Raw genomic sequence first — 23,440 nt, 5'->3', positions numbered from 1 at the left:
CTAACTCTGAAATCCACTTCTTCTATAATGGAACAAAAGCAAAATTGAATCACCCACTTGTTTATAATAAAGGTTATATATATATATTTACCTAGATAAAGCAATAATATGTATTTAACATTTAATTTCGTGGGAGGACTGAAATGAATCTTTTAAAAATAATAGACCTAAATAAATATTTTAAGTATATCGGACATCAAAATATGAATGAGTCATTTTTGTCATGAATATGTTTTTAAAATGTGTAGTTATTCTTAAATAATATTTATCTTTTAGAAAGCATATAAAATTTATTGAAAGTAAAGAACTAAAACTAAAAAATATTTAAAATATAGTGATAAAATTAATATTTTAACCAAACTTTAAATATCTCACTCTTATTAGTAGTTGAACCAAGTAAAAAAAGCTGGCAATGGTGGATACTTGGCCTGGTTTAAAATAACAGAAAAACTAGCGAGTGATAATTTTTTTTAGACAAACTCTTATAGTCTAAGAAATAGGTGCAACTGAATAAGACAAAAATTTATTTTTAATTACTGAATTTGTAATTTACCAATATGACCTTAGCTCATGTATATTATTTTTTTAGATTCAATCTCAAAGAATAAATGAAGATGGTAATGTATGTTAGGTACAAAATTCAATAAACAACAAGAATGCAAGTGTGAAGGAAAGTATGGACTTTAAAAGTGTTTCAAAAAAGAAACCTAACCAAAGTCAGGGAGGTGGAAGAGAACAACACTTGAAAGAATAGGAACAAAACAACGTCCAATTGCAAAAGTCTAACATACGGACAAAAAGAGCCAAAGTTCAAACAAATCTCAAGGACTCAATAACACATATGCGCATACCACCATAGTTTATAAACATGACACGAAAAATCAAGCACTAAAGATATTAATACCCCGAAACAAAATTACCATTTAATATCGCTAGAAACCAAAGAGCAACCTTTTTTTCATCCAATTGATTGGGAATTGATGACTTTATGCGTCAGCAAGGGCGTGGAGTTTATCTTCTTCTCTCAATGGCATGCTCCTCTAATTTTTATCGATAAGTTAATGTACAGCTCAGCTTTCAATGTTTGCGAGGAAGAACAGACAGTCCATTTCGTTTTCGCCACCTCAGGTTTGAATACTAAAATTCCCTCTCATCGTTTAGTTCGGTTCTGATTGATTTCTGGGCATGTGGGTCTTACCCATTATTTATCATTTTTATCATTGAAGTACTCTTTTCAACTGCTCTTGGTTCTGAGAATTTGATACCTTTGGCTAGTCTTCTTAGTGAACCCAGATGGGATCGTTGAAGAGTAAAGAAGATATGGAACAGATTGGGGAGGATCCGAAGGAGGCCATTGTATACGTTAATGGGGTTCGGAGAGTTCTTCCTAACGGATTAGCCCATTTAACTCTTCTTGAATATCTTAGAGGTAAAGGGTTTTCTGGATTTGTTCTGTTTTGGCTCTTAATAAGTTTGGTAAGAAGTTTTGTGTCGTAGTTTAAGAGTAACTTGCTTCATCAATGGTTCTTATGTATCATTTATGAGGAATCCTGTCTGCCCACCAAGTGTTTGTTTATTTGCCTTGGTTTGATGTAATGTATCAATTAGCTTGCTCTCTGCTTTAGGTTTATATGATCCCTTTTCCTCGTTTCGAGTTTGTGGATCTTGGAGTGTACTTTAAGATCAAGTTTGGTATAAAGTTTAACTAGAAACCCTTTTTGCTGGTTTGGTTACTTTGAAACTATTTTGAAAGCATTTAAGAACTCAGAGGTGAGTTTCAGGTGACTTTTGAGAGGGTGAAAAAACAATTTTTCAGCCTATAAAACATTACTATCAAAGAAATTGTTAAATTTGATTAGATAATGAGAAATAATTTTTGAAAATACTAAAAACGATTAGAATTTGCTTTTTGAAGTAGCACTGATTGGTGTGTATTAAAAAATACTTTGATGAAAAATCATCCGAAACTCACTGCTATTGTTCTGAATTTTGAAATTGGGTTATTTTTCTCTCTTCTGACGTAGATAATCGTTTGACTGGGACGAAGCTTGGTTGTGGCGAAGGTGGTTGTGGAGCATGCACTGTTATGGTTTCTAGTTACGATGCAAATTCTAAAAAATGCATGTGAGTCTCTATTTGGTTTCGAACATGCATTATTTCGTAAATCTATTGTATTAAAAGCATCATACTGAACTTTGCATAAACACTATCTTCTTTCAGGCATTATGCTGTTAATGCTTGCTTGGCTCCTCTATATTCTGTAGAGGGGATGCATGTAATAACAGTGGAGGGTTTGGGAAGTCATAAGCGTGGATTGCATCCTATCCAAGTAACGTATTCCAACTTTCAGACTCTTTCAAGTGCTTTAAATATTTGTGTTGTTTTTTAGTATTAAATTAGACTGGTTTTAGTGATAATAATTTTAACTCTGTTGTGAAGACTCTGATCCTTTTATTGAATTTCATTTGTAATTATGGATCAAATTATTCTCTTTTGATGGTAATAATGATCTTATTGCCTTTAAAATTCTGTATCAAAGTTGACTAAGACCCTAAACGCTATATCCTTCAGTCATTGTTAAGAGGGTTGGGAATAACAAAGAAGACTTTAAGCTAGCCATGTTCAACCACCATTGTAGTTTTACAAATCAGATTTTCAACTTTCTCTAAATTGATTCATTACAGGAGTCATTGGCAAGCGCTCATGGTTCACAGTGTGGATTTTGTACTCCTGGTTTTATCATGTCTATATATGCATTATTAAGGTCAAGTAAAAGTCCACCTAGTGAAGAGCAAATTGAAGAATGTCTTGCAGGAAATTTGTGTCGATGCACAGGTTACAGACCAATTATTGATGCTTTTCGGGTTTTTGCAAAAACTGATGATGCATTATACACAAATTCTTTGAATACTAGTGAAACAGATGAATTCGTTTGCCCTTCAACTGGGAAGCCATGTTCTTGCAAATCTAAATCTGCGAGTGAGAGGGTTGACTGTAGAAAAGGTATAACATGTGGCAATAAGCGTGAGCCACTTTCTTATAGTGAGATTGATGGCAGTACATACTCAGATAAGGAGCTTATTTTCCCTCCTGAGCTGTTTCGAAAGAAACTAAGTTACTTGACTTTAAGTGGGTTTAATGGGATTAAATGGTTTCGGCCCACAACACTTCAAGAAGTGTTAGAATTGAAGGCCAGATACCCTGAAGCCAAGTTATTGGTTGGAAATACTGAGGTAGGAATTGAAATGAGGTTGAAGAAAATGCAGTATAAGATTCTGGTTCATGTTATGCATGTGCCTGAGTTAAATATGATGAATGTGGGAGACGATGGCATTGAGATAGGAGCTGCCGTACGATTATCGGAACTTCTAAGCAATCTAAGAAAGGTTACAGCGGAGCGTGCTGCATATGAAACTTCATTTTGTAAAGCATTTATCGAACAGTTAAAATGGTTTGCTGGGACACAAATAAGAAATGTTGCATCTGTAGGTGGGAACATATGTACAGCAAGTCCTATATCAGATTTGAACCCTCTCTGGATGGCTACAAGGGCAAAGTTCAGAATTATTAATTGCATGGGAAAGATTAGAACAACATTGGCTGAAAATTTTTTCCTGGGATATCGAAAAGTGGATTTGGCAAATGATGAATTCTTACTCTCTGTATTCTTACCATGGAGTAGGCGTTTTGAGTATGTGAAGGAGTTTAAGCAGGCTCATAGGCGAGATGATGACATTGCCATTGTAAATGCTGGTATGCGTGTTTTTCTTAAGGAAGAAGGTAAAAATTTGGTTGTTTCAGATGCATCCATCGCTTATGGTGGGGTTGCTCCATTATCACTTTCTGCAATAAGGACTAAAGAGTATCTAATTGGGAAAATCTGGGATCAAATGCTACTCAAGAATGCATTGGAAGTCTTAGAAGAAGATATTTTGTTGCAGGAAAATGCTCCCGGAGGTATGGTGGAGTTTCGGAAATCCTTAACTTTAAGCTTCTTCTTTAAATTTTATCTTTGGGTTTCTAATGAGATGGAGAGACATAGTCTTATCGGGGAGAAAGTTCCATTGTCGCATCTTTCGGCCGTAAAGTCATTTCAACGGCCACATGTTATTGGAAGTCAAGACTATGAGATCAAAAAACATGGGACGGCTGTTGGCTATCCTGAGGTTCATCTTTCTGCTAGACTTCAGGTATGTAAAAGTGTATCACTTTATATTATAGAAATAAACCAAATGCATACAAAACTTTCCAACATCTGATATACATCCACGGTCACTTGTTTAATAATAACAGAATGCTTACTTTGCATGAATGTTTTTTGCGATATAGAGTTATTGTCCTATAGAATTACTGCATTATTGCCTTGGGAACGCAGATTACAATTTATTTACCTGCAGTAGGTGGCTTTATAGTATTCTAGACTCATTCCCCTTGCACTGGAAGGACATAACCAATGCACTTGTACCATTTTGTCATAAAATATTGATCATCTTTGATACATACTCATAGTAAATTTTTATTTTTATTGTCATTTAAATTTCTAGAACAATATAAAATTACATAAACATGCTCACATAACATAAAAGATTAGGCGTTATGTAAAGGATCATCTTTTATTTTACTTCAAAAACATGAAGATATTTCTTGGTTTATTCTATTTAAGTGAAACCAGGATGGAAAGCTAATTTCGAATTTGAATTGATTGTTTTGTTTGTTTTAATTTATGGAATGATCTTTCTTAAGAAAAAAAAGAAGAAATATGTAATGGAGGGTAATTGCTTGGTTTTTCTAGACATGTTGACTGACTAAATTCTCAATGCACTTAAATCGATTAATAACAAACTTGGTTGATTTTGTAGAATATATCACGGAGATTAATATTGATACAGTACTTATAATTTTAGGTCACAGGAGAGGCAGAATATGCAGATGACATACCTTTACCTCCTCATGGTTTGCATGCTGCTTTGATTCTGAGCAAGAAACCCCATGCTCGCATCTGTTGCATAGATGACTTGGAAGCCAGAAAATCTGCTGGTTTTGCCGGCATCTTCCTGTCCAAAGATGTCCCAGCCGATAATAAGATTGGGGCAGTTATTCATGACGAGGAACTTTTTGCATCAGAATTTGTCACTTGCGTGGGACAGGTAATGCTTGTTCTAGGTTGCCATTCCTAACTATACCATGACTTATGACTTAATATGATATTTTTCTTCTCTTTGCCATTCCTAACCTTATTCTTCCCTAAAAACAGTAATAATGAATAGGAAAAAATGAAATAACTACCCTTGAATTGGGATGGTTGTTGTTGTTACAATTGTACCAGTGTCCATTAGAGAAAATGTGCAATTAGTATCTAATCACTTTCATAAGACTCCCATCAGCAATCCTTTTACCTGTCACTATCTCTAAATGCTGAGTACTTTGTTTCTAATAATCAATTTAATTTTTTCTGTTCTAACTTTTCTGAACTAAATACAATTTTTTTTCAGATTATAGGAGTGGTAGTTGCTGATACTCATGAAAATGCAAAACTAGCAGCAAGAAAGGTTCATGTAGAATACGAGGAGCTCCCTGCTATACTATCAATTGAGGATGCTATCCTTGCTAACAGTTTCCATCCCAACACTGAGAAGTGTTTGAAGAAAGGGGATGTGGAATTTTGCTTCCAATCAGGTCAGTGTGATAAGATAATTGAAGGTGAAGTTCAAGTGGGAGGTCAGGAACACTTTTACTTGGAGCCAAATAGTAGTGTGGTATGGACATTGGATTCTGGTAATGAAGTTCATCTGGTGTCATCAACACAAGTATGGTAGTGTTACTTTCTTGCATGTTTTCCCCTGTTTTTGCGACGTAATACCACTCTTTTAGAATGATGGGTTCTGACAGCCTCTTTGAAATAGAGAAATATAATGATATATATAAGAATTATTAAACCACCAATTCATCCAAAAGCTTAAGCTTATGATTGAAGGCAAATTTAATTATATATCATCAACACTCTTCCTCACTTGTGGGCTCAAAATATTTGAAAAGCCCAACAAGTGGAAATTGATTTTTAATTGGAGAGGAAACTACAATGCAGGTGCTTGAACACAGGATCTCCCTGGACCACCTTCTCTGATATCCATATTAAACCACCAATTCATCCAACAGCTTAAGCTTAATTATATATCACCAACAAGCATGATGAAAATGACCTTGTTTCTAGACGCCCCCCCCCTGCAGTATTTCATTGCTTATGTTTTCGGTTTGAACATTTTATACATGGTATTGAGTCATTGAAAACTATGTTTGATTGACTAATTTTCTTTGTGAACTTTATTACAAGGGGCACTAGTGGTAGCCTTGTATCATTTGAAAATTTACAACCAATCAGAAATTTGAATTATTTAACAGAAAAGAGAAGAGAAGAGAAAGGAAAGGAAAGGAAAAAAAGGCACTATAACTCTCTTTGATATAACGAGTACCTCTTGTATAGGTTTCCCTTTCTGCTATATATTTTTTTTATATATAATGTATTGAATTTTTATTTATTTTAAAATAAAGATGTAGAATTTTAGTTTTTTAATGGATTTTTACCTCCTTTACCTTTAGTCTTCAATTTCTTCCAACAGTTTGAGCTTCAATGCTCTTGTTCTTGGTCCATTCTTAAGATGTTTATTCAGTTTTTTAAAGAGAAAATATTACTATTTGGTACTTTTTCTAGTTAAGCTTATTGTCCCAATTTTCCTTGTGCAGGCGCCTCAAAAGCACCAGAAGTATGTTTCTAGTGTTCTTGGGCTTCCAATGTCCAAAGTAGTTTGCAAGACCAAACGCATTGGTGGTGGATTTGGGGGGAAGGAAACAAGAGCAGCTGTGTATTCTGCGGCAGCATCTGTCCCCTCATTTTTGTTGAATCAGCCCGTGAAGTTGACACTAGACAGGGATACAGACATGATGATTACAGGGCAACGGCATAGCTTTCTTGGAAAGTATAAGGTGTTCTTTTACACTCTGAATTAACTGTTGGATTTTAATTTGATGTTGATCTTTACGAAGTTGGGGAAATAAGCACGTGAATGGGGTCAATGTTGCTTGTATCATATAATTCGAAAGAAACATTCCCTCTTTCTTGGACCATAATATACAGCCAGCCAGTATGAAAAAGTGAGAGACTTCCTCCTCAATAAACTGGTTAGGCATATAGTTAAACAAAAATGCTTGACAATGCCTTTTTTTTTTAATTTTAAATCTTTTACATATGAAAGAATTTTGGAATCATAGAGGGAGAAGACAGGGCCTTTTTTAATCTCATTGAGTACTAACGATCATGTTTAATAACCACCAAACAATATACTCAATAGCACAAGCTGATACTACGGAAAATTTAGTTTCTTTACTCCTCCCCTGATTTGTGGTTTAACAAATAACATGAAGCCCAATGAGGATCAGTTTTAACTAATGAGAAAATGACATAATAGAAGTTTGAACACATGACGTCCTAGTCGATGATTTATAGTCAATATAATTTCTTAACATATCAATTGGTTGCTTTTGCTTTTGCAAGTATCCTTTCTTTGATTGAAATGTTATGAAACCATATAACAATAAGATTTTTAACAACTGACCTAGGTTGGTTTCACAAATGAGGGAAAAGTGATGGCTCTTGATTTGGAAATCTACAACAATGGTGGAAATTCATTAGATCTATCTCTTGCTATCCTTGAACGTGCTATGTTTCACTCGGATAATGTATATGAGATACCAAATGTGAGGATTCAGGGAAAGGTTTGTTTCACAAATTTTCCTAGTAATACTGCTTTCCGTGGATTTGGTGGACCTCAAGGCATGCTTATTACTGAAAATTGGATTCAAAGAATTGCTGTTGAACTCAAGAAAAGCCCGGAAGAGATAAGGGTAAGTTTCATAGTGGTGATTGTTATTATTGTGGTATCTTGTTAATAATAGTGATAATTGTTCTTAACGTCGCTCTCTTGTCCCAGTGACCATTACTTTAGCACGCTATATTTATGTAGGAAATCAATTTCCAAGGCGAGGGGTATATGCTTCACTATGGTCAGCAAGTTGAATACTCTACCCTGGCCCCACTATGGGATCAACTTAAGACATCTTGTGACTTTGCTAATGCTCGTAAAGAAGTTGAACAATTTAACAGCCAAAATCGGTGGAGGAAGCGTGGTGTAGCTATGGTTCCTACAAAGTTTGGCATATCATTTACACTAAAGCTAATGAACCAGGTGGGAAAAGACTTGCTGAAAATACCGTGATATTATTTGGGTAATATTTCATCCATAAGAAGTCTGACCTCATACATTTTATTGACCGTAGGCAGGTGCTCTGGTTCATGTCTATACTGATGGGACAGTTTTAGTTACGCATGGAGGTGTTGAAATGGGCCAAGGATTGCATACAAAAGTTGCACAGGTTGCTGCTTCTGCCTTTAATATTCCTCTAAGTTCTGTCTTCATATCAGAGACAAGTACGGACAAGGTAATATGGGATTTATTTGTAATATTTATACCTTTTTCGGTGGATACTTAAGCAATGTATACCATTTTACAGAAAATTCAACTTAATTTCACTTAAACACCAACTATATTTTCCATAAGTTCACACAAGTTTGATTTGTAGAAATATTATTTTCAATATTTTCTCCCAATCACAGAAAATTCTGTGAGACATCTCATCGTTAAGTTTTAGGAAAATTGCATCAGAATGACAAAAAAATTTAGAAAAAAACAGTCCATAGCACCTCTTTTTTGCATATTGCAAATATGTCAAATATGTTAAGTAATTAGATATATCAAACGGCTATCAGAGAGCTATCAAATGGCTATTAGAGAGCTATCCGCTTTTAAATTTGTTACTTTTGCAATTTAGGAAATGCAGTGACATGGACCCTATTATCATAAATTTTTTTTGCTACTTTTGCAAACGCCTCTAACTTTTACTCTCAAAAGTGAGTAGAAATAAAATATTTATCAATCTTCCGTATGGCTTTGCAAACGCTCTCTCTGGATTCTTGGATCACAGTTATATGCATGCTATTTCCTGGCATTAGAACCATCAATCATTAGAGAACTGAGAAATGTTACAAAATGGACTCAAGGACCATGGAAATTTTCTAGTAACGACTCTGGATTATACAACATGGACATGGACAACAATGAGACTAAAATAGGACCTCAATCCTTCTTCCTTTTTTTCTTGGGATTAATAACCGAAAACTAGGAGTTATGACAATAATCTCGTACAACAAATAATGGGGAAGAGATGGAAATAGTCAGAGAGCTTGAGACTGAAGTTGTGTCGCTTCCTAAAACGATGTGAAACTTTGTAAAAGTAGAATTACGCTACTAGATTGATTGAGTTGGTAAAACCCAATATTAGATTGAATAATCCTTGCCACCCGTTAAGAGGTGAATTCCTAATATGAGCATAGTCTATCATCCTCTCATTGGCAACCTAGAAATGTAAACCCCCCAAATTACTAAGCAACCCACTTATTCTTCTAGAATTCCCAGCACTTGCAGAGCTCCCTTTGGTAAGAACATTCTCTAGAATTCCCAGCACTCGCCAGGATTTGAACTTTTGGCGGTTCTCGGCCCATCGAAACCAGCTCAACCCTTTTCCTTCCAGACTCACGATGGCAATCTTTAGCTTCTCTTGTTCCTTCAGCAAATGTAGTTGAAAGTAATGTTCTGCCCTGTAGAACCATCCATCTGGATAATCCCCATTGAACATTGGCATTTCAAGTTTTTTAAACTTGATCTGATCCTGCTTTGCTACAGATTTTCTGAGCTGGGATGTCTCTCCCTCTTCTGTTCCTTCCTCAATGTCCAGCTTATCTTCCGTTCTTAACTTTCTCTTCCCTGTGCTTGTCCTCATGACTTCCGACAATGCTTGTTGCTGCAGTCAATCCTCATACATCTCAACTAACATAGCATGCATTTTCTCCACTGTCTTTTCCAACATCGGTATCCTCTGTATCTCTTGCTTGATAGCTGCAATATCTGCCTTCGTCGCTGCAAGTCTATCTTTCAGTTGTTTTTGTGTCATCTTGCTCCACCTCCCCAGAGTTTCGAACGTCTCTAATACCATTGCAATGGTTCATGAAGTCAACAAGGAATAAAAGCACAAGACACACACATCAAGTGATAGAATTCCAGCACAAAAGATGTACTCAAGAACTCAGCCTAATAAGAGGGTTGTACCCTCTATGATGAACTACTGTTCATCCACAGAAAAACACATAAACTAAGATAACTAATCCTAGCACAAAACACCCAAATATATACTAACATTCACCTCAGCCATGTCAGAACAAAGGGGCACCACAACTACCCTTTTGTCAAGGGTGAAAACCCCTTTCTACCCCTCCATATACTTGCTTAATGGGAAGCCTAAAAGAACTTTGGTTCATAAGTCTCCTAAGTTCCACAATGCTGCATCTTGAAAATTTAATCACGGAATATTGCCACTTTTGCTCAATGTTGGTAGGTATGTAGGTTCTTGAATCACCTGGAACTATCTTCTATACTTCACAGTATTACTTCTTCGAAGTTTGTTACTATAATGCAAGTTTGTACTTCCTGATAGATCAATAGCATTTCAAAATATTTTGACTAGATGAATCTTTTCTCCATTCCATTTGATTTTTAAGCCTTTAGTTGACCTATATTAATTTTACATTGAAGAAAGTGCTGGTATGTTTGATGGATGGTTTGTTTTACCTCCTTTTCTTTTATGCAAACAGGTTCCTAATGCATCTCCTACTGCAGCTTCTGCCAGCTCTGATATGTATGGAGCTGCAGTTTTGGATGCATGTGAGCAAATCAAGGCAAGGATGGAACCTATTGCTTCCCAGCATAATTTCAGCTCTTTTGCAGAGGTATTGTGTATACTAGGGGTTTGGTGAAAAAGGATAAAAGAACCGACATGTTTGGTATTGTTTTAGGTTTTTTGTTTTATTTTATTGAAAATAGAATTAAAAATGTTTTTGGTAACCATTTCTATTGTCTCGTTATCTATAATTATTTTTACTTCAAAATATTTTTAAAATATAAAATGGTCAAGATTGTAATCTCATTTTTTTTTCTTGATTTTTTTATATTTATAATATATTTTATAGGTCAAATTGATGAAATAAATGTTTTTACGTTTTAGAAACTTGAAAAATAGTAAAAAGAAGCCTTTTCTTTTTCCAAAAATTGTATACAACTTTAGGAATGTTTCTTAAAATTCTTTTGAAGGACAGATTTCTTAAATTTGTGAAGCAAAGTATAAAGACCGGTTATGACTAAAAATGTTTTTCTAAAAATGAAAATAAGAAACAATGAAGATAAAACAAAGCCTTACCAGAACAGTGTCTTAAGATTTTTCTGTTGAACACATCTATCCTACAAATAGTTTATAATTGGATTGCAGCATCTAATTACCACTTGAAATGTTTGTACTGTGGTTTTAACGATCCTTTGTATGTTTTAAGCAGAAACTATTTTAATTCTGGGTGGGTGATCATTTGATGACAGTGTTTATTCATAGTCATGATGCTTTAATTGTCAATACTACGAAGCAGCTGGTTGTGATGTATAATGGAGAACGGCTAATGTATAGATAGCTCATGAAACCCATTAGTTATTAATATATGGTAGTGTATCTATTCGTGTATATGGGAAATAGAAAAAATGGGCACTTTCAATGTTCTTTTACAAATATTATGGTAGTATGTGAGCTTTGTAATATCTAAATCACATCCAAACGAACCAGCACCTCTACAACAATCACATGCTGCAAGGCTTGGGAATCAAGTTGAAATAAAATAAAAATTGCAAACCTGGAACACTGTACTGATTGCTTGTTTTAAATGGCACAATTCTTTCACTTGCAATTCTCTTTAATATCCAGCTACTCGTTGTTCTGTTTTCAATTTTGATATCACATCATGTGATAGTCATCCGTTGTTTTCAGCTGGCACTTGCATGCTACGCTCAAAGGATCGATCTATCTGCTCATGGTTTCTTTATAACACCCGAAATCGGGTTTGATTGGACAACTGGGAAAGGAATCCCCTTCAGATATTTCACTTATGGTGCTGCATTTTCGGAAGTAGAAATTGACACGTTAACTGGAGACTTTCATACTCGGTCAGCAAATGTGTTCCTAGATCTTGGACATTCTCTCAATCCAGCCATTGACGTTGGCCAGGTAGTACTGAATTTCCTTTCTTCCATTTTAGTGTTAATATATTGGTAAAACGCTAACTTTCACTGAGTTAAAAAAAGAAAAGAAAAAAAAGGAATACAATAAACAAACTGAGCACCCTAGAGGAAGAGCCTCCAATTTAACAAAATGAAACCTAGCAAATAATTACTAAAGAAACTTTTAACCAAAGTTGAGAGAAACATCACAATTCACAAGGAACCATCAAAAGAGTTCCTCTTTAATCCTTTAAGCATTCTATTATTTCTCACTCCCCAAAAACATAAAAAAACACAACCAACTTCCATTATTATTTTATTGATATACTTTAGATGCATTCTGTCGCAGCCTTTCCATAATCTATGTTTGTTTATATATTAGTATTGAATATTTGATTAGATTTTCTCTCTTTCTAGAGGAGAATGCTATAAGGTATATCCTTAATTACTTGGAAAGAGATAAACTTGTTGATAAATTCGTTGCTAGTTTATGGTGCTAAGAAAATGCAGTTTGATACTAAGCAACCGACAGGATAGACAGCAATTCAGTAGCAATTTCAAGTTCTTATTTGATCCTATTTGACTCAATCTTCAAAGTTGTTATTTCCTTTTGGTGCTTGAGACTTCACTGTTCAGTTTACATTCTCAAAATATAAATTTATTTGATATCGTAGATGTGATGTGTTGTCAGAATCTCTTAGAAGAACTCTTTTGTTCCTTTCCTTTATTCAACAGATTGAAGGTGCATTTGTACAAGGATTGGGTTGGGTAGCTCTAGAAGAATTGAAATGGGGAGATCCAGCTCATAGATGGATTCCCCCTGGTACTTTGTATACTGCTGGACCTGGAAGTTACAAAATTCCATCAATTAACGATGTCCCTTTCAAATTTAATGTTTCTCTTTTGAAGGTACGCTAATTTCTGTTCTTTCGTTGTTTCTCACATTTTCTTTTTGTTTGTTGCAACTAAATGTGAAAAATGTTTGCACTAAAAAGAGAAATAGCTATTCGTTCTTGGAAACTAAGTCTTTTTCACATTTCTGACATTAATGTTAAACTACTCTTAGATGCAATATTATGCATCATGATACTTGAGTACACGTTCTAATAGATTATTCAAGCTTTTGGCTTCATTAGAGATTTAATATGGTGTCATAGCATAAAGATTTGTGTTCGAGCCTTGGCAATAATACCATTTTTCTTCGGTTACTATCGATATTGATTTCTACTTCTTGACTATCCTACAAATTTCTAAGCTCACAAGGTGTATGAAAGTATTAAAATATTCTTAAAAGATCAAATTTATTGTAACCCATCATTTTAAGCTCCGGCTCAACAGTTGTGATCTTTATATTTTGATGTTGTTTGAATTATCTTTGGTTTAATGTTTGTGGTTCATCAGATGCATTTGTTTTGCATACTAATCACTGCGATTAATAATCGATAGGGTCACCCGAATGTGAAGGCCCTTCATTCATCAAAAGCGGTGGGAGAACCTCCATTCTTTTTGGCCTCTGCCGTCTTTTTTGCAATCAAGGATGCCATAATCGCTGCAAGGAAAGAATCGGGGCATGACGATTGGTTTCCTCTTGATAATCCTGCTACACCGGAGCGAATCCGAATGGCTTGTTTGGATGAATTCACTACGCCATTTGCTGGTCTGGATTTCCGTCCCAAGCTTAGCATATAATGTAGTTGTATATTATTTAGTCCTAATGTTTTAGGAAACCATGCAGAACAAATATTTTCATGTGTATTTATAACAAAACTTTGGAATAAATTTGGGTTATAACTTATAAGCCAAATATATCTTTTTCATTTTTCCACAATCTGACTGCTCTTCCCTATCCTTGGGCGTGATATCGATAATATCAACTTCCATAAAAATGTTAGAGGCCTTAATTTCATGGGTGGATACTTTTGAAAATTTATTAAAACAAAAAAATTAAAAGAAAATATTCAAGTAAATATATAAACGTTTTAATTCTTTTCACTTTTATTGTTTTACATCTCTCATCAAAATCATCATATCATTCGGATGCACACTTGTCAAAATGAAAAATTTACCAAAAGTAATTTACCTTTTTTTTCCCTCAAATTCTAACATCAACTTTGTACTAAATAAGTCATTCATTATTTATAAAATAATTCAAAGATAAATCTGACATAAAATTGAATCTTTGGTTCCATCTAACCTTCAATGAATTTATTTAACTATAAACTCTAAAAAGTTGAAGCTTTTATTGCCCTTTTAAACTTTTATTGCCATTTTGAATTAGTCATGATTTTTTTTCTAAATTTTCAATTTTTAATTTTAAAATGAAGTATTATAGTAAATAAATAGTCAAAACATGTAGAAAAGTAATGTCATGTTGTTTTCTTTCTTTTTGAAAAAACAATATCTGATGTTATAAACTCCATTTATGTTCTACAAATATAATATAATATGTATTATGTAATGTTTTATAAATTATATAATATTACATAATAGTAATTATAATTTTTTTAACATAATTTATTTTCATAAATAAATTTTATGTTGTACCAAACACATTCCAAACTGTTATTTGAATTAAATTTTAATTTATGAATTAATTTGCTATCGAATACATATTTGAAAATATGAAATAGAATCTTGTTTGGTTAAATCATCCGTTTTAAAATTTTCTACCAACGTTCTCCAACTTTGTTCAAACCATATAATCTAAATTTGCAATTTAACAAAAAAAATTTACTGCTCTATTCAAACAAAAACATAATATTTATTCATAGTTTCATTCATATTCGTATTATATTTTTAGGTAGATATTTACACATTTTTATGGGTTTAATATCAACACTAGAAGTTCCCTAACAAAATATCAACTTGAGAAGTGAATCAATATCTTTGTTATATTGTAAAAAAAAAAATTAAGAAACACAAAAGTTATAAAATATCACTAATATAAATAATATATACGTTAATTTATTTAAAAATTATAAAGTTGAACACTAAATTTTGAAAAACATCAAGGCTTAACCATTTTACTAAACATATAATATACACAAACTAAACATTTTGAATTATATTTTTAAATAAGTATATCATATTTTTCATTATGTTGTTAAAGCATATTTTTTTCTTAAAATATTTTTAACATATTATAAAATACAAATAAAGTAAATTATTAGAATAATAAATTTTTAAATAGAAAAAAAAGTTTGTTGGAAATATGTGTGCGTATTTTTTTTACCTATCGCTATACTAGTAACCATAAGTTATTAATTATTAATTTTAAAGCCAATCTAGGATTATGAAATATAATCTATAGTATATATAAAAGTTTTTTTTTCTTTCATTTTTGACATTTCTTTAGGAGTAGCTTTTCTAATTAGGTAGATGACAATGTTGTCCTTTTTTAATTTTATGCTAATTAAAAAGAAAATGAGTATTTTACGAATTGATTAGGATAATAGTAACTTATGAATAACTAATAGCTTAATAAAATCAAAAATCTTTCCAACTTTTAACGGCAGAAGAAAATTAAAAGTTATAACTAAGGAACACTTTCAGAGTTAAATAAGTAAATAAGTTCCTCTTATGAATGAAAATAATTAATAATCTATTTAATTACTAATTCTTACATAAAATACAATGAATAAGGCTTTAGAAATTCTCAAAAAGTTGTGACTAAGTAACACTTTCATAGTTAAGGAAGTCAAAAAGTTCATCGGAAAATAATTAATAATTCATTTAATTATTAAATTTTATACAAAATACAATGAATGAACTTTTAGGAATTTTAAAATATGGATGCTTATAAAAGCTCTTTTTCTATATCAATTTGCACACAATTTGAATAGCATTTCAAATAAGAAGAAATATCTCAATTTCATTGCATGTTTTCGTGGGTTGTTCATGTTCTTTCTAATCTTTTTTCTTTTTTGGTTTTTCATGCTTTTATGGATGTGTTTATTTTAAAAATATATCTTTTGAAATTTTTATACATTTCATCGAAATACAATTTATACATAAAATATGCACTTTAGAACATCTTCATTAGTCATCAATTGTTCAATCAATCTACCCACCTAGGGGTTAGGTTAATCAAATCGAGAAGTTGTTGGCTTTGATCCAAGAAATCCATAAAGATCGATAAAAATGAAAGCATATCCAAATACCAATACAAACAACAATAGAAATTAGAAAAATATATCCTTAATTGATAGTATGTGATTTATGAAGTTGATGTATTTTTATAAAAAAAAATCTCATCAATTGATATCCTTAAGAATATATAAATATGTACGTATATAAGAAGAAAAAAAACTTTGAGTTAGTTTGTCATATTCTCTTAATTTGTACCTTTTATTCATTCATCAACTTTCTTCTCTAAAAGTTTACGTAATTTAGTATGGAAAACTAAATTTATTTTTCTAACAGTTACAAAGTAGAATTGTCTAACAATCATATAGCATTTTAAGAACTGTTTATGAGAGTTTAATCTTAAACAACAATTGGGAGAAAAATTAATCAATTGAAAATGGAGATACTTAACAAAAAAAACTTGTTGCGAAGAAAAAAATCAAGTTATTCAATGAAATAAAAATGAAACATAAATATCGCGTGCATCGCACGTGTTAAAAACCAGTAAAAATAAATTCTACAATCATCCCTTAATCTTCACGTGATAAAACAAGGGCAAAACAATTTCCATGAGTAACAATTAATATGCATCCGTCAAGCACAAAAATCATTTGCTCACTATTTATTGAATAAATTTTTTTAAATAAGCTATTTCTGATATTACTCCAATAACTATTGTGTATACTTACCTTAACCAACAATACTCCAATATGAAAATCTTTATTAATTTTGCTAACTAGTGACCTTTGGTGCCTCATTCCTCTATTTTGGTTTTTGTGACTTGATACTTCAATGGTGTGACTGTTAGGATTTATGTTCTAAAACATATAGATTGTAAATATAATCCATTGACCGTTGTTAATAAAATGTTATTATTTTAATAATTGTTATTGATTAAATTATTAGTTTTGTCTTAATAACCTAAATCCAATAAACTAACATCCTAAGTCGTTTAATGAGTCTTGAACAGTATGTAGATACATACAAGAATCAATGTTCGAGATCAACTTAAATGATCTATATTATAGGGATAATGTTGGATACCTTATCCTGGTAACACTATGGATATGACTCACTTTGTATTTGATACAAACACAATGATCCAACGCGTTCATGTAGTTGACAGGCGAGTGAAGGTATCCTATGAAATAAGACTGAACCGCGAAATAGTAACCACTAGATGTAACTCTGTTAACTAGTTAGATTTTTATTTCACTAGGATGACCTAAATAACTTAGTCTTAATCCTGAGTGTATTATGAACTCTTGTTCGCAAGGGATTGTCCTTTGATTTGTATGAGTGAGAATGACCAAATTACCAACTCAATAAGCTTATCATTTTGAGGACAAGACTAAGTGGGGAGATGGAAACATAAATACACAAGATGAAATTCACTCATTCCCTACTTTAGGGTAAATAGATGAGTTTCCCCATAAATAGTGTTTTCAAGACTTGAACAAAGAGCCCTTACCCTCTTTATGGCACGAGGAAGGTTTTTGTTTATTGGTAGGATCATAAACAGATTGTTCATTAGAGAAGCACTAGTATTTAAAGATTAAACGTAACCCATAGATAAAATGGCAAATTGACCCAACTGGTGTTACGAACACTCGTAAATGGACTAACTTACTGTCATTGGTCTATATCCATGGACACATAAATATATCTATAGTGAGAAAAGTTCAACTGTGAGTCTTTAATGAAGTGTACACACAGTTAACGAATATTGATTAATGAGTTTAGCCAATTAGTCTTATATCGTTGTAGCTTCTGATCTGTATGTCCATTAGGCCCCCTCTTAGCTCGTAAAGAGTAATGAGATTTATTTATATTGGTTGCAATTTGAAATGTTCAAATTTACTTTGAGAATTAGTTTAATGTATAGTGATACATTATTAATATAAAGTTTATCAAACTTTATTATATAAATTTAATTTTGGATATGATTCAAAATTAATTTATGAGAGATAAAATATTTGAATGAGTTTAAATATTAATTTAATGTGAACTGGATTTAAATTTAAATTATTGGTTATGAGAAAAACATATATTTGAATATGATTCAAATTTATTTTAATATAAGATATTTAATTTAGCAATTAATTTAATTGGAGAATTAATTAATAATTTACTTTTATTTAATTAAATTAATATAAATCTGTAAGATATTAGGATTTAAATTAAATATTAATTAAATATGATTTAATTAATTATATTAATATAAATCTATAAGATATCATGCATATATTCATTTAAATAAGATTTAAATGAAATATGATTTAATTAATTATTAACCGATTGATTAGTGGTTAATAGATTAGTAGATTTGAAATATCTATTAATTTAATGTTTTTTAAATTAATAGAATCACACTCTTATCACCAACTCTTTTTCCTATTCCAAAAAGGAAATAAAGTTATAAATATCACGAATAAGACCGTTTTCAATTAAGAAAAAAAGTATTTTGCTCTTCCCAACAAACCAATTTCATCCAAGTGGTGTCCTAAATTCGGTGGTTTGTAAATTCAGAAACGTCAACGAAAGTAAGTTTTTTATCCTAAATTTTGACGATAATATTTTGTGATTTTCAAATTAATACGAAGAATGATTTGTAAAATCTGTTACCATAGACTTTTATCACAAACGTGAGAGAATGACATGTAAGATTCATATAGCGTAATTAAATCTGTAGAATGAGAACATAATTTAGATATTTATTGTTAATTAATTTAATAAGTTACGTGACTTTACAATCTTTTTTTTGAATTTTTATTTAACGTTTCAAAATTGACAAAATTACAATTAAAAGGTTAGAAAGAATTAAGAAAAAGACAAAAGAGAAGTTTAGTTTTAAGATTGGAGGGGGTATTATAGTCTTTTCCTTTAATTGTTTATTTATTCTTAAATAAAAGAAAGGGAAATAATAATACGGAGAAAGAAGAGTTCTTCTTCGTCTTCTTCGTGCTATGCAACAGCTCCCCTCTCCAAACTCTCTCACCTCAACTTCCTCTCTATCGTTCTTCAACCGCCCACCGAAATCCGACCTCCGTTGCGCCGCTCGACTCACCGGACGACGATCACCACGCTGCACCGCAACTCTTCAGGCCGATTTCAAGGGTCAACCGGCCTTGATCGGCGTCGCTCTCTCCGACTTCCTCCACGGATTTCGTCGTCAGTCGAGCCGTTCAACACCTAACCATCTTTCGCCGTCATCCCGCTAGCCGAATCGTCAGTAGCCTCGTTCTTTTCCGGCTATCTCACACGGAATCTAAGATTTGGGGTAAAATTTATTTGTTTCAGTTGGATTTCTGGAAGATTTTCGACTACCCATTAAGTTTCGGATTTTATTTTCCAATATCCATTACATTTTGATGTTACATTTGGGTTCTTGGGAGATTTTAGCTGCTGTCCAGCCGTTAGGAAATGCGAAATTGAGTGTTTTGGCACGCGTTGGGTAAGATTCTAAGCCGGGTGACGAGCACCCATCTAAGTTTGGTACTAATGTAGAATAATCTATGGTATTGGATGCTAGATTTCGAACTTAGAAGGTTGTTCGAGTGCTGTGCATTGGAATTAAGGCTACTTTGATAAGTGTTCGATAAGATTTTGGGTAAGTTTCGTGAATATCCATTTAGTTTTGACATGACATTACCACAAGATTGGAGACTTGGAGAATTCTAAAGCATTGTTCACCATACTTAAAGATCGATAGCTTGAGTTGTCATAATGAAGTGTTTTGGAGATTGTTGTGTCATCTTGCCATGTAATGTTTACTTAGTAACCCCAATCATTGTTTTCAAGTCAATCTGAAGTTGGAAAAGTTTATTATCCCGGGGATTGCGTTATTGATGGCTAGTAGTTCATTTTCAAGCTTTCTATGTAGAATCTATATATGTGTTATTTTATGATATGGCTTTGAAACTACCTTTGCTTAAACTTCTTTATTCGTGTTTTAATTAATACTTAAATGATGTGTTTACTCTTCATCATTTTAAGAATTTGTATGGCTTGAATTTTATAAAAAATGTGTTTTCAGTTTTTGATTGGTACTTTCATGCCTCAATCTAGGTTAGTGTGGAAAAACCAGAACGAGGTGTGACAGACAATTTTGTCATAAAAACACTAAACCCTTTATTTGAAGTCTCTCCAATTAATATGATTTTCTTCTTGCTCAAACCTTTGATTTACCAAGAAATTTTCTTTCCTTTTTTGTTGATTTTGATTTTGAAGGTTGAGATCTTGACCCATTGGAACTGCCTTCTCCTGCCGCTGACGAACCCCATCATCTTCAATTTCTCAGGTGAACTTTTTTTTTTCTTTCATCTCTTTAGCTCTTTCTGTGACATGGGTTTTGATTCCATTTTGTTAAGCTCATCTTTAGGGCTTTTGTTTTCTTACCTTTATACTGCTTTCTTTGGATTTCTGTGTAATTGCTGTTGAGATTGCGATTCTCATATGCACCCACCCAGCAATGATTTGAATTCTCAACTACCTGCGCTAGCTGCCTGTGAAACTGGAAACTGGACCAGTTTTGTATTTCCTCTCTTCAAATTCAAAGGATGGAATTGTGGTTATTGAGAGTGGGTGAAAAAAACTGAAAAGAATTATATGGATGACTGCCACTTCTTTTGATGGATCACTGTTTGTTGTACAGTTTTACTTGCAAATTTTTGACTTAGTGTATTTGCCATTTGGTTTGAGCTTGATAAATTGTTGAAAACACCTGTTCCCCCCCCCCCCCCCCCCCCCCCCCCTTTTCTACTTCAGTTTTTGTTATCACAGTTTTATCACTTGTGATGGCCAGATGCTGTTTCAAAAGTGTCTTTGTGTTAAACTACCCTTAAAAGTCAAAGTTAAGTTGATTTGTTATGGTATATTTGCACAAGTTTTAACAAAGAACTATCCATATTGATTAGCGAGAAATAACATAATGGGAATTTGAACAGTGTGGCATGGTGTTAGATTCTCAAAATCTAGAAGTGATGTCCTCTTTTTCTTTTTCTTTTTTTTTCTCTTCCTCTTTCGGTTGTTAAATTGGTGAAGATATGTTTCCCTTTTCTCTTTTTCCCCGTTTTCCTACTTCAGTTTTTATTACCAATGTTTTCTCTCTTCTAATGGCTAGATGCAGTTGGAAGACTGTCTTGTGTTAAACTACCCTTAAAAGTCAAAGCCAAGTTGATTTGTTGCGTTATATTTTCACATGTCCCTACAAACAACTGTTGATGTTTATTAGTGAGAAAATAACATGAGTAGTGTGGCACGGTGTTAGATTCACAAAATCTTCAAGTTTGTTAACTATGTTCCTTGCATCTTAGGTTTCAAAACTATTTTCATGTTTTACTGTGGATTTTTTTTTGTTGCTGTTCGAAGAATGGATAACATTTTTTGTACCATATCATTATTTGGATTGATCTGAAACAATTGTTCAGTTTGGTACTTTATTTATTCTCTAAAAATGAGAATCACTTGAATGAATGTATTGGACAAATAGTGAAAGAACAGAACTACACGAATGATTATTAGAAGCAACACGCCAACACCTCCCTTCAGAAAATGTGTTGAGTTACAGGGAAAACTACAATTTGACTATAAAATCTGTTTCTGCGAATGAACTATTATGAATTTTAAATAACTTTTGGTGGTTTGATCAAATAAAATTTTACTGTTCCCATTTATTTGACTTATGCACCGGTGATGCCCAAGTTCTTTAGTTTTTCCTTGTTGCTGTCTTAGATGATGTATAGGGTTTATTATTTTTTTATCAATGTTACATTGTATGTGCTCTCTTCTGTCCTGATTTTAACGTCTGGTACATATTCATTATCTTCATTGATGTTTTTATTTTCCCTTTTCCATTCCTTCTCTGCTGAACTAGTAGGTGTACATTTAATTTAGCGGTTTGTTCATATGCAGACTAGTTAACTTTGCTTTTGGCAGTCTGAGAACAGCGTAATGGTTAAAGCATACTCTCAGGAGTACACTTACAAGCACCCGTGGGAACGGGTAACTTGTGCATCTTGGCGTAAATTTGCCGATCCTGAAAACAAGCGTACATTGTCACATATTCTTGAAGTTGATACCTTGAACAGAAAGGTAGATGCTGAATCTGGGAAGCTATATACAACTCGTGCTATCACCATCCATGCCCCTGGACCATGGTTTGTCCGTAAAATTGTTGGTCAGGATATTTGCCATTGTGTTGAATCTACTGTCGTAGATGCTCGGTCACAATCAATGCAACTCACCACTCGGAATATTAGTCTCCAGAAATTCATAGAAGTGGTTGAAAAAATTAGGTACGAACCTCACCCAGAAAATCCGAACGGATGGACTATTTGCAAACAGGAGACTAGTATTCAAATCAAGCCATTGTCAGCACTGGCATCGATGGCTGAAAAAGTGGAGCAACGGTGTGCCGAGAAGTTTGTCCAAAACAGTGCCAAAGGTAGAGAAGTGATGGAGAGGATTTGTAAGTATCTTGAAGCAGAATCAAGTGGATTCGCAATCTAACTTTTACTTCCTCTCCCTGTTATGCACCGGTTCAAAGGGATCGATAAGAATATTTCCAGAGACAAGGTGTTTTATGCCAAAATAATTCTCATGGAGAAGCAGAAAGCATCATATTAGAACTCGTCCCAAGTTTTGATAAGATGAGATTTAATTATAGAGCATCATGTACTATTGATGTTTCCTGTCATCTTCCAGCTTTTAGTTGATTGCTTGTAAAATGACCTTGATTTTCCTCATAACCTCTAATAAATATGCTTACAGAATATGTACTTTTTTTTCATGTGCTCTCTGGCAGCATCAGCTATGATATTCTGCTGTTGTTTCGTTCCATCTGTAGGAAAAAAGCTTCAGATCTGTTCTATTTTTGTTCATATTTTAGTATTGCAAAAGTTTGAGCAATGGCTGAAAGTGATGTTTCAAACAAAATTGACTTCATGCTGATTTTTTTGAATTGGTGAATATTTTTAAACAAGAAGTTAACTGATTTGTTTCAAATGGTTTGCAACTATTTTGTTGTGTTTTCATTTTTTTTAAAGAAAAGATAAAAGAACTTTCATGCTTTATAAGTAAATGTACGTTAGCCTTTTATAAATTCTTAAGAA

At 32.8% G+C, this 23,440-nt stretch overlaps 2 protein-coding genes across 9 annotated transcripts; both read left to right on the top strand.

The window, feature by feature from the left end:
• Positions 1-740: 740 nt before the first annotated feature.
• On the top strand, positions 741-14,031 carry LOC101211977 (xanthine dehydrogenase 1). 3 transcript variants are annotated; one of them, XM_031883476.1, is made up of 15 exons: positions 745-1,128; positions 1,285-1,429; positions 2,025-2,124; positions 2,221-2,329; positions 2,685-4,190; positions 4,905-5,147; positions 5,493-5,807; positions 6,742-6,981; positions 7,615-7,899; positions 8,019-8,240; positions 8,332-8,493; positions 10,760-10,894; positions 11,974-12,210; positions 12,939-13,112; positions 13,650-14,031. In XM_031883476.1, the coding sequence occupies exons 2-15, from the start codon at positions 1,294-1,296 to the stop codon at positions 13,890-13,892; spliced, it is 4,107 nt and encodes a 1,368-aa protein (XP_031739336.1). In that variant the 5' UTR covers positions 745-1,128; positions 1,285-1,293; the 3' UTR covers positions 13,893-14,031. The 3 variants fall into 3 exon arrangements, with proteins under 3 accessions (XP_031739338.1, XP_031739336.1, XP_004139029.1); XM_004138981.3 differs by having other exon boundaries at positions 746-1,128; positions 1,276-1,429; XM_031883478.1 differs by lacking the exons at positions 12,939-13,112; positions 13,650-14,031 and having other exon boundaries at positions 741-1,128; positions 1,276-1,429; positions 10,785-10,894; positions 11,974-12,158.
• A 5,219-nt stretch (positions 14,032-19,250) lies between these two features.
• On the top strand, positions 19,251-23,118 carry LOC101211742 (protein slowmo homolog). Of its 6 annotated transcripts, none has more exons than XM_011661829.2 (5): positions 19,251-19,608; positions 19,731-19,782; positions 19,861-19,938; positions 20,559-20,628; positions 22,266-23,118. In XM_011661829.2, the coding sequence occupies exon 5, from the start codon at positions 22,281-22,283 to the stop codon at positions 22,836-22,838; it is 558 nt and encodes a 185-aa protein (XP_011660131.1). In that variant the 5' UTR covers positions 19,251-19,608; positions 19,731-19,782; positions 19,861-19,938; positions 20,559-20,628; positions 22,266-22,280; the 3' UTR covers positions 22,839-23,118. The 6 variants fall into 6 exon arrangements, with proteins under 6 accessions (XP_011660131.1, XP_011660130.1, XP_031735993.1 ...); XM_011661828.2 differs by having other exon boundaries at positions 22,242-23,118; XM_031880133.1 differs by lacking the exon at positions 19,731-19,782 and having other exon boundaries at positions 22,242-23,118.
• The last annotated feature ends 322 nt before the right edge of the window (positions 23,119-23,440 follow it).

Source organism: Cucumis sativus, chromosome 1 (assembly GCF_000004075.3).
Source record: "Cucumis sativus cultivar 9930 chromosome 1, Cucumber_9930_V3, whole genome shotgun sequence".
NCBI lineage: Eukaryota > Viridiplantae > Streptophyta > Magnoliopsida > Cucurbitales > Cucurbitaceae > Cucumis > Cucumis sativus.
This window is presented reverse-complemented; position numbering and strand designations above follow the sequence as displayed.